Source organism: Stigmatopora argus, chromosome 6 (assembly GCF_051989625.1).
Source record: "Stigmatopora argus isolate UIUO_Sarg chromosome 6, RoL_Sarg_1.0, whole genome shotgun sequence".
NCBI classification, from domain to species: domain Eukaryota; kingdom Metazoa; phylum Chordata; class Actinopteri; order Syngnathiformes; family Syngnathidae; genus Stigmatopora; species Stigmatopora argus.
Window position 1 is genome coordinate 2384255 of NC_135392.1, and position 12201 is coordinate 2396455.

General features: G+C 40.2%; 1 protein-coding gene across 11 annotated transcripts in view; it reads right to left on the bottom strand.

Moving 5' to 3' along the window:
- The window catches only part of eif4g3a (eukaryotic translation initiation factor 4 gamma, 3a), a 45124-nt gene that overhangs the window by 26453 nt on the left and 6470 nt on the right, over nucleotides 1–12201 (bottom strand). For 9 of the 11 annotated variants that reach the window (XM_077602610.1, XM_077602609.1, XM_077602603.1 and 6 more), the window contains exons 2-6: nucleotides 8132–8204; nucleotides 5504–5671; nucleotides 4179–4268; nucleotides 3794–3826; nucleotides 407–427 (exon numbers count right to left, since the gene is read on the bottom strand). In XM_077602610.1, the coding sequence (XP_077458736.1) occupies nucleotides 407–427; nucleotides 3794–3826; nucleotides 4179–4268; nucleotides 5504–5671; nucleotides 8132–8204 (385 nt within the window). The remainder of the gene's footprint in view (nucleotides 1–406; nucleotides 428–3793; nucleotides 3827–4178; nucleotides 4269–5503; nucleotides 5672–8131; nucleotides 8205–12201) is intronic. The other 2 variants (XM_077602612.1, XM_077602604.1) reach the window with 1 other exon arrangement.

Below are 12201 nucleotides of genomic sequence, written 5' to 3' on the forward strand. Positions count from 1 at the left end.
ACAATGAAATGTTAGTAAAACAGTGCGTTAGTGTGTTACATATTAATGTCGCATGCTTTTTTGTGTGCAAGCCGGTTAGGAAATTAGTCATGGAAAATGGAAAAAAAGTGAAATAAAGAAAGGACAAAAGTCAAAGCACAAGGGTGGGGAACCTACACCCAGTGGGTAATAAACAACTGTAAATAAAAGTTTATGTCAAATAAGTTGGATTGTGATGGTAATATTCATTGGTAAATTTGGTGTGATATATTAAAGCCTTGAAATGAAAAGGTTCCCCTCCCCTGATCTCGAAAAAGACAAAAGAGGAGACGGTGGGACCCCCACGTGAACGGAAGAGCGTTTTGAGATGACCCTAAATCGTTCGTTATCATCATGCCATGCAGGTCTGCCGGTGCAAACGTGTTACCTGGATGGGCCTGAATCCTCCCTTGAGAGCAGGAAAGAGAGAAAAAGCCAATTGCACTGGTGAGACGGCAGACACGCACACACGTGCACATGACATGGCGTCGGAAAGCACCCAATTATTTCCACCACTCGGACCACAATACGACAAGCGTCGAGTGGGTAGGTGAGTGGAAAACGCTCATCGGGTACAGTCACAATTTATCGGCTGGTCGAAACGTGACGCAATTGAGCACACAGACGTACAAAAACGACCAAACGCCTGCAGTGATGCTGCACGTGAACACACACATTAATTCAAAGACACAAACACAGGCGCAAAAAGACAAAACACTAAAACAAAGACGATCGATGATCAAAACAGTTGTAAATTCAGTTGCTAATCCACCAGTTTGTAATTACCGTCTTTTCTCGCATGTACGCCGTATTTGTCGCTAAAAATAATAATGACTGAGTCGAGGGTACGGCTTATATGCGCACAAATTAGACTTGCACAAGGACGAAACGCCATAACGCAAGACAATGCGGCCAATACGGTCATTCATTTGAAAGATAAAGAGATAAAACGCTTAAGAAAATTTATTTTGACGTCTTCAAATGAAATTCAAGAAAAAAGATCAGGGCGCCGCCATCTGACAAACTAGACCGCTACGGACAGACTTCCTGGTTGTCCTGCTCACCTGACTTGCTTTTTGAATTTGTCTACATGCAGGCAACACCGGTTAGGAATGTTCAATACAGTAATCGATTTATACAGTATCTTAGAAATACCACATGCGATGATTGTTCTTCAGATTTTCCCTTCAAAGTAAGACATTTGTACTCCCTATTAAATTCATGAATATGAAGGTGAAAATTGTCAATCAGGGGGCGGCTTATACGAGAGAAATTGTGAAATTCAACGATTTTGAGGCAATTTTAAGGGTGCAGATTATATGCAGAGGCGGCTAATATGCGAGAAAATACGGTCCTCAAATAATTCTGGAAGTAATAACTGGAATGAAACCGCAACTAATGTGTTGGAATTTTTGGGTACAAAATCTTATAGTGGAGGAGGAGCTTTGTGTTTTGTAAACGAAGGTGGCATCTGCATTTTTAACAGTATTGTCCCAGTTTAGGCATTGGTATTTATTTTTAATATCTGACAGTAGTGTGCGTTTTTAGCTTTCTGTCCAATTCATTCAGAGCTTGCTAATAAATGGTTTCAATTGGTTTTAAGGTTGCTTAGCAGCCTCATGACCAACTTGTTAGGCAGTAAGTCATGTGTGATATGATCGTGTCAAAATATAGTTAGATTGTTGCTAATCAAGCTAAAATTGCACAGATTGAATTTAATTTTATTCAGTGTTTTTATCTGATGTTTACAGACAAGTTGAGACTCAAGAGTGATTCCTAGATATTTAAATTCTTGGACTAGATTGATTGTTTTTCCTTGGACCAAAATGTTGGGGTCACCCTTTTTGGAGAAGTACACCTCACCCCTGAATACTTATTGGGATACGCCCTCCACACCAAATACACAGCAATCTGAACCATTGAATAAATTGGCACATGGAGTGTCTCAGTCCGAACACAATGGACGGTTCTCCATTGGAGTGAAAAGGCTTACTGTTGGGCTTCAACTGCTTTCCGATTCCACTTCCGTGGTGGCACAACAGAGCGTAGCGCCGTTTTACTCAATGCCAACACATGCACTGTGTCTGTGTTCACACTAATGGCGCACAATGACCTTGTAAGACTTGTCATTTGGGGTGGGGGGTTGGTCTAACACCAACAATGGTTATTTAAGATAGCATCTGTACATGTTAGCGGGGGCAAACAGAATGATGACTCGGAAAGTCACACAGCTGACGGCAAATAGGTTGGCATTCGCGGTATTTTGACGACGACCGTGACCTCATTAGATGTACGGGCGTTTTCTTCAGAATCCGATGCCACTGATTCACGAGAGTCAAATGTCAGGATCGCACAGAGTAGCTGATATTTGATGATGCTATGTGTGCCCACGCCTAACATGTTGCCTTTTCGCAGGTGTTGTATACTAGTGTTTCATAACCAGCAATGGTCAGGTGTGCCGCGGGAAATTGCAAGAAGTCATACAAGCAATTAATATTCAGAGAGAAAAATCAAGATGAATGTAACAAGATTAAAATTGAACTATTACAAGGTTAAAATCAAAGTATGAGGACCGTTAAATTAGAGCTATTACAACATTCAAATTGTGAAACAGTCATTTTCTTGCTTATTTTTCCTCTAATATGAAGCGGAAGTTGTTTGTGTTCGAGGGCATCAATTTTTGCCGACGTAAAGTCTGTTTGAGCACAATTTTTGGGCATTGAAGTCATAAAATTATGTGTTTAAAACATGACATGACTTATTTTTGCATCGAACCGGAAGTTGTTCAGGGTCCGCAGAAATCAATTTTTGGTGACATTAGGTCTGTGAAAATTTATATTTTGGAGGTTTATGTGATTCCTGCTGATAAAACGTTGATGAGAATGACTATAACATGGCCAAAATAGGAGATTATGAGATGCAGGACAACACTGAGCTGATACACTAAAAAAATCCAAGTGTTAATATAGGCGACATAGTTTTAAATTAAAAGATTTTAGGATGCTGGTGTCGCTTGAGATTTTTTCCAATGCAAAAAGTGTGCTGCAGCTAAAAATGGGTTGGCAAACACTGTAGTATTCAATGATGGGTTGAGATGCAGGGTTTCTTTTGAAAACGAATCAAATACTAAAGAAATCTGGACAATTTAGTCTTCATTCAGATAAACTGTTCAAACGAACATCTCAAATCCTTTCAGAAAAATACGTTCAATGCTATTTTCGGGATGAATATTATTGGTGTATTATTATTATTGTTACATGGTTTTTTTATCATTATTGACCACATGGTTGACGTCAATGGAGTTAGTTCAAATTTGGGTGACCGCACGTGAATTGTTTCATCTTTCCTATCAATGTAAACACAAGCGTATGAATTGAAAAATTCACAGAAACAGTTAAAACAAACAAAAAAATTTGGTTTACATTAGACATACGCAAAAGTAGTGCCAAAGTAGTCAATCTAAACAATGACATTAAATTTGTTTTGTTAGCCTGGCTTCTTTTGGCTACTTCTTTTTTTGGCTTTGTTGTTCTGCGGCCTTTGACTGTACTGTCTAACTTATAACTATGCCTTTTTTTGCTACTGTCACAATGAAATTTCCCGAATACGGGATGAATAAAGTTATCCAATCCAATCCAAATGCGAAAGAAACCCTTTGGAATCAAATGGGTGAACTAAATGTGCTTTTGAGTTTAACTTCAAGGGCTGTCGTTAGTAGTCAGGCAAGCTTATAAAAACAAATTTCAGAAAGAAACATCATAGTTTTACTATGTACCTGATGGTGGGTCGGTCGCGGGCCCGTTGCAAACTGATTGGACAGAGAGTGGATGAAGCAGTGGTGGCAAAGCAGGCAGAGGGAAGAAAGAAGAAGATGGGAAATCAGCAGTGCGACAACCGCTTATGATGCAGCAATATTGCCATAAATGCACAGATGAATCAGGGCCTAAACTCATGAACAACATTTCACTGCAGGGGGTTCTTCAGTTATGACAGTTACGTTCCTCTGGCGACAAATTAGCCTACATTTCTAAGACAAAATAATCAAGACATCCAAGGATATTGTCGAGACAAATCAATCGAATATGCAACATTAAACTACAGCCGAAACAACAACAGTTACTGGTGGTGGGGGATGAACGTGATGCTGGGGTGTCACTCACCGGGCGACTTTGTGGCTGTGCATTCATTGGCTGCGTCTGAGAATACACAAGAGGGGCGGAGCCAGCATTCTGCCCAGGGTTGTACGGAGACTGTTGAGAGTGGGGATAACAAGATGTAGAGGTCAGGTGCAAGTCAATTAAAGAGCCCACACTTCATTGGTCACAGTGTTATGAACAACAGCACATCTGCCATCAATTCAGCAGGCTATTATAGCATGCTGCAGTGGGAAATGTTACTAAATCGGGGTTGGTGTCTTAACCGTATTGGCAACATGAAGATCTGTAAGTTTTGTAGCCATGTGGAGACTAGTTGATCTCTTTTGCTTAAAACTCTTGACTGTGTGGTCGTGCCCATTTAAGAGTGTGCTTGCTGAGTGTGCTATTTTTAGAGCGTTAAGACCAGAGCTGCTCCCAAGACACACACCGACTACCGGGCTACCGGACTTTTAACACTCCAGTGACACTAAAATATTTCCAGGGAATATATGGTGCTGATGATGTTCCAAAAGTTGCCACATTTATGTTCGTACCAGCCAATAAAATGAGAAGTACCGTATTTTCTCGCATATTAGCCGCTTCTGGGTAAAAGCCATACCCTTAAATTGCCTTATTATCGTTGAATTGTACAATTTCTCTTGTATAAGCCGGCCCCTGATTCACATTTTTCACCTCCATATTCATGGTTTTAAAAGAGGACACAAATGTGTTACTTCGAAGGGAAAATCTGAAGAAAAATCATCGCACGTGGTATTTTTGGAGATACTGTATAAATCAATTGCTGGATTGCACATTCCTAAAAGGTGTTTTCTGCACGTAGACCAAGGGTGTCAGACTCGGGTTGGTTCGTGGGCCGCTTTAACGTCAACTTGATTTCACGTGGGCTGGACCATTTTAGATATAATATTTAGATTTTTTTTTAAATTTTTGGATTAAAAGAACTGAATTAAAAGACCTGAATATTCCGTTTTTATAGATCTAAAACAATGTTTATTTTAGCTTTTTTTAAATATATTTTTAGATTTTATAAAATGATTTTTTAACTAAAAACACAGAAAAAATGGATACAAAAATGACAATTACTGATTTAAAAGGGGGAAAATCAGGAAATTTAATATACATCTATACTCTTCATTTGAATTTGATCCTAAAACAGAAAGTCGGCACTCATGATTTACTTTCCCGGGCCACACAAAATGATGCGGCGGGCCAGAAATCTCAAAACAACATTATATCACAGTTTTTGCTGCTATTCCTGATGCAGAAAGAAACAAACAAATTTGCAAACCCAAAGAGGATAAAAGACGGTAAATTTCAGACAAACTCACCCCTCCGCCTGTCTCCCAGCCCTTAGGATAGCGATACGTGGGAGCTGGGGGTACGGATACCTGAGAGAGCGCCGGGGAGTGGGCATGTCCGGGTGGGGTGCCCGCCAAGCTCGGGTGTCCCTTTGCGATGTCGTGCGGTGAGTAAGGGGGGCCAGCATGCCTGGGGAGCTGCAAGACATGAAAACATTGTGGTTGAGATCCAATCAATAGTGTGAAATGACACACACAAACCCATAAGTGCTAGTAGGGCCATAAGGTTTGACAACCCCACCATGTCTTAAAAGTGACTGCCGGAGTCGGATACTAGTGTTGAAGTTGAATTTAGGTCAGGGGTGCTCATTAAGTGGATCACCAAGGTATGACTGGTAGATCGCCTGAGAGTAAGATTTGATCCCGTCTGTTAGTGTTCCTCCGGATATCAACAATGTCTCATTTGTACCGCAACGTCGCAACGAGCCCACCGTTTGAACACGCATGTCCGACTCAATTAGCAATCGTTAAGGTCTCGTCAGGATGCAAGTGTGGCGCCGTCAGCCTCGGTGAATAGAAACGACCCGTCACAGCTGCTCATTACGGCTTCGCTTTGTTGTTGAAGAGCTTCATTTCGACGCCCTTTGTTGGTCATCACGCTTCTTAGCTAGCCTCCCTGCGTCCTCAGTCCCGACCCCCCAAAAAGTAGAGCTTGAAGCAAAAAAAGTGGAAGCACCCTTGATTTAGGCGAAGCTTGAGCTGGCCGATAAGACAAAATATGTTATCACAATAAAAAAAAAAAAGATCAGTCGAAATCTTTTTGGTTTCAAAATTCATACTTCTGTGGATAAGTAAATACATTACTTTCCACCTTATTCAAATATCAAAGTAACTATGTTACTTTATAACAAGAGAAGATGAAATATGATTTTAGAATGTCTTTTTGTTGTTCTTTTGTGCAATAAAAAAAAAGGAAATAAAATGCCAGGGAGAATTCACTTGGAATTTTTTAGTGTATCGGCTCTGTGTTGTCCTGCATCTCATAATCGCTTTTTTGGCCCGGTTTATTGTCCTTTTGCGTTCATAATACGTGTTAGCCTCATTTGCGAACATGCTAAAAACACATTTCCTCGTCATCCTCTTCTCTGAGCGTTGGTCTGGAACTAGCGTTCATCTTACAACAGCGCCCCTGTTCTATGTGGTGGTCAGTTGTGTAATTGCATCTTAAAATGATTGATTTTTATCGAAAGTTTTAAATATTATCGTTGACAAAATTTATTTTACGATAATTATCATTATGGTTTTATCGCCCAACTCTAGGTGAACCCCAAGTGATTGTCTTTAATGTGTAGGGACTGTATTCAAAAGCTCTTGAACCGAATTGAATCATGGCAGAATTTGTCAAATTAGCAAATATCGGATCATGGTCCAAAGAATTTAGATCAAGAAATAAATGATTAAGATTCTGAAACTGGTACTTGGAAATACAGTGAGAATCCATCCCAATGATCTGACTGCAGCATGCTGCGTTGCTATTTGAAAGTGCACACAGGGTTCAGTTGGGAATGGCGCCGTAGCAAGAGAGGTCTTGGCTGCCGCAGCTGGCACCGTTCTCACCATTCTGACACACTGTTGTGCGGAATGAGAGCATACACTGCACCAAGACGACAAGAAGCTGCCTTCCGACAAGACAACGCCGCTCTAAGCCGGGCCTTTTTCCACGCTCGACAACGCCTACATTCAGCTCTTCGGGATCTCTGCGACACGAGAGCGGGCGCCAAGACCCGGGGAGCGGCGGCCATCGTTTGTGCACATCTCCCCGACTCTTTTGTGTGGCCCATTTCCCTCACATGACCCAGGATAAAGCAACTAATCTCACTGCTGTTGCCAGGGGAGGAGCCTGCTCTGCTTGGGCAACTGACTGTTTCAGAAGACATATGGACTGATGATGTGGGGGAGGGGCAGCTGTATAGGATCTGTAACTTGAAGGAAACGCTTATTCATCGCCCGCCGAACAAACGGGCGTATTTATTTATTGGATGAATCTTATGGTGATTATAAATAACCGCTTGCATCATAGCACAATTGGTTTGAATCATCAGGATTGGCCAAGTTTAATTGTGCAAAATCCATTTACAATGGCAAGATGCCATTTTAGATGCTCGCATGTACACGAACTAGATTTAAGACTACGTATTAGAATGGAAATGCATTTTTTTTAGTTTGACGTCACTCAGTTGATATATTTGCTGTGTGGACGAATTTGGAAGTACGAGCTAATTTCAGATAAACTTCAGTGAAAGGAATAAATATAGCGCACTCTAACCATCTTGAAAGTGGTCAAAGAACGACGTTTACATCTAGCTGTTTATTAAACCTGAAAAAAAAAAAAAAAACTTTCCAAATTACAAGACGAGAAACGCTCAAGTCAAAACATGGCCAGATGTTCCCATTGAACGACCTATGAGCAAACAAATTGACTCCTCATGTCACGAGGCCACACCCCTTAAGGAAACGCAGAACGTAATGACATTCGCCAAACTATTCTATTTCTCGATAGTCTGTTTTTCTAATGCCATTTTAATTCAATTCCACGGGGACCATTCATTTTCCGCAAGCTTGGTCACGGAACGAATCAATGTGTGTAAGTGGACTCACGCTATAGACTGCGGCCACTCCAGGCTGCGTAGAGAAGATTCTGTCATCCAGTGACTGCTGAACCCGAGGAATTCTGCAAAAGTGCATTTTAAGGAAAACAGGCACTGTGGCGCACCAATCCGTTAGCACCGTTCATTTAAATATAATCAGTCATTGCATTTTTTTAAGATACATTGGTGATAAAGTTGCTACACACAAAAGGAAGTTTCAAATCAGTTGGAAATTACAGATTGAACGTGTCAACCATGCTAAAGCGCATTTATTTCCAAAAGGGATTTCCTCAAAGCTCAACAGCTTGCAAGTTTCATTTTAAAGACCCCCCCTCCTCTTTCTCTCTCAAGCCCTCCCCACAAAACAAGCCCCCTTCTTTAGAGTACAGTATGTACCTTTCACCATTTGGTTAATGTTAAAGGGAAAATGTGAAGTGGATTTTTTTTCTTCATGAAGGAGGAGAGGTTAGATTTATGGAAGAATAGGTCAAATGCCTGCGGAGTGTATACATGGGAAAGATAAACAATGAACGGAAAATGGAAAACGTTGGTTTGAATTGTTCAAAGTAGAGCTGGGCGATAAAACAATAACGATAATTATCACAAAATATTTTTTTGTCAATGATATTAAAAACCTTCAAATAAAATTCGATAATTTTAAACTGTAATTTAACCACTGCACCACCGCAGAGAATGAATGCAAAAGGACAATAAAATAAGAGATTGTGAGATGCAGGACAACCCTGTGCCGATACACTAAAAATCCAAGTGAATTCTCCCTGGCGTTTTCTTTCTTTTTTTTTTAAATGAAAGCCTTTAATATTTAATATTTTTCTTACTTGATATTAAGATGTTTTCCCATTTGTTATGAAAACATTACAAAAATCAAACTTCTCTTGGTTTAATATGAATTAAAATGGGTTAAGTTCATCCAACTTTTTAATTTAATTATTTTGTAAATGGCCATTGTGAGGTTAATTTAATCGGGTTCTTTTTGTGAGGCTGAAAATAATCTGCTTGCCAATTTATTATTTTATTTATTTCATACTGCACAGCAACTTTTGTTTGAAGGCAAATGTATAAAAATAAAGACGCCTGCCCAAATTTCTGCAGGTTTTATTCTTTACTTTTCATACTGTAAGGAAGGAGTTGTCTTATCTTTATTGCACAACAGAACAACAAAAATACTTCTTAAAATCATCATATTTCATCTTCTCTTTTATTATTAGAGTACGGTAACAAAGTTACCTTCATATTTGAATCAGGAGGAAAGTAATTTATTTACTTATTCACAGAAGTTTCAAATTTGAAACAAAAAAGATGTTATAGTTATCGATATACTTTTTATGGTGATAACAATTTTTGTCATATCGCCCAGCTCTAGTTAAAAGCTACTCCAGATCGGTTTAAATGCAACGCTAGATGAGTTAGCAAGCAGGGAGCCACTTAGTGAAGCGTCAGAGAGGACCAAAAAAGGGAGCACATATAACAGGGAAGCCCTTTTAACCGGTTAACCTGCCACGGCCTCCTGTCCATTACACTCGCAAACTGCTGGTCACGTGGTTGCGGGGAAACCGAACGTCTGGATGTCTTCCTCTTGGCCGAGAGTCACGCCTTCCCATTCTCACAAACTGGCGTCCTGACGCCGCACTTGGCAAAGCGCCAGGCTCGCTAATCAAACTGATCATGCAAAGGGAGAGACAAAAAGGAAGGAGTCTTTCGGGCGGAAGAAAACGTAACTGTGTCGAAGCCAGTGGATTTTCTTTGTGCTCAGACATGTGGGTTATTGTGACAAGCACTGTCAGCCACTGCTGCCAGTCTCTTGCCCAGCTGGCAGTCCGGCATTCAAATTGGACATCTATGCGTCAATGGTTAGTTAGACATGATGACGAAATAGCAGCTTTAAATTGAAGTGGATTTAAAACGGTCAATGCAAGTGAAAAGGTTACGGAGTACAAAGAAGAAAATAATCCAAAGGTATCAGGATATTCCAATAGAAGTGTACTTAAAACTCCCCCAAAAATTATGTACATGTACTAAAATTCTCCTCAGTTTTAAAATGTTGTCAGGTTTTGAACCCTCAGCAAATTTAAGTGACTAGCTCAATCTACTACTGAACTGAGAAATGCAATGTAGGCTTTATTTACGCTTCTTGTGTGGGCCATATTGAAAGCTGTTGGTGGTGTGAAAAATTAAATAGTGAAATATTTTTTGGTATATTGATATATTTTTTTGATAATATTAAATACCTTCGATAAAAATGTGATAATTTTAAACTGTAATTACACCACCCCACCACCGCAGAAAATGTATGCAAAAGGACAATAAATTAAGCGATTATGAGATGCAGGACAACTCTGGTCCAATACACTAAAAGATCTAAGTGAAATCTCGCTGTATTTTTTTTAAATGCCTCGTAAAGAGTAGCCTGACTGAAAATGTCCTTAACCCACTGTCTTCATTTGAGGATAGCCTGTAATAGACCTTTTAGCAAATTTAAGCGACTAGCTCAATCTACTAATAAAGCTGAGAAGTGCAATGTAGGCTTTATTTACGCTTCTTGTGTGGGCCATATTTAAAGATATTTTACTGTGGGCAAAAAAAAGGGTAATTGCGGTGTGAAAAATTAAATATTGAAATATTTGAGTATTTCTTAGATTCTTGTTGATCAAACAATAATGACTCTATATTGCGACAGTTTTAAATCAGAAGATTTTCAACTGGGAGTCTCTTGAAGATAACAAGAGGAGACAGAAGAGGTGGCTCGGGCATTTTGTTAAGATGACTTATGGCTACATCCCTGATGAAGTGGTCCAGGGACGACCAGAAAGCTGGTTGGGGACAACTGAGACACACTGGAACGACATTTTCCTCCTGGCTGGCCTGGCACACCTTGGGAAGAGTTGGAAGGAAGTGGCTAGGGAAAGGGAAGTCTGGTCTCCTCTGCCAACAGGATATCTCACAAGCAACCCATTTGACTTCTAACCCCATTTGTCAGTTGGCTTGGAAAACCTAGACTCTGTCCACGATTCCAATGGACAATCCATGACATTATGAATATTGGTTTTGTGGACAGCTAGCGAGCGGACACCTCCCAGATGGTGCAAACACTCCCTCTCCCTGTTGGCCCACTCACCCCTCGCCCATTCTCCCCCCCAAAAAACATACACACACACACACCCACACATAAAAGTGGCACTAACAAAGCTTTCACCGCACGCTGCAGCTGAGACCACTCTTTCACTATGCTACGAACAATGGGCGCTAGCTTAGCGGACTCAAGCCCCACAAACCGAAATCTGGGATGTGATTGTTAATGTCCCCATTTAATAAGGTCTAATTTTAAAAAGTAACATTTCAAGATGAGGGAATTACTGTCGAGAATTGGCTTTTTGGGGGAAATTATTAGGGAGGTGGTTTTGGCCATCGCTGCATGGACGCTACCAACAGATGGCACAAAAACAATTTGGGCTCGCAGGCGGCCATAAAAATCAGCCAGGAGTAAAATTTGAGGGAATAATTTGGTTTTCTGGAATACTAGCGCGGTATTAACTTGAGTTTAGGTTTTGCAGGCTGGTAACGCTTTTGTTAGCGTGTGAAAGGGGTGATTTGAAGTAGTTAGCACACTGAAATTGAACATCAAATAGTCATCGAAATTGCAGTTTCAGTAATTCAAGAGTGAGTTTTCGACTGTCTGCTCAACACATTTTCAATTTACTGTGTAGAGTTCAGTGAAGCACAAATACAATCCTTTGACTGTGTCGTAAATACTACAGGGATCAATAAAAGTGTACAAATATGTCAAGGATAACCCAAAGTTATGAGAATTCATCCCGTGTCCACAACAGGGTTCTAGCAAAATGTCACAGCTGTCGGACTGATAACTGAAGGAAGAACATAAAAAAAATGCTGGTGAGGATTCAGCTTTTTTGCTCTTAGAGGACCAAAGTCAGCATGATTTGTCCTATTGGACAATTTAATAGAATTATTTGATGTTTTCGTAGGGTGCATTTGGAATGGAAAGCATTGCAGCGTCAACACATTGTATATAACGAATGGGAGAATTTACATATAAAGTAC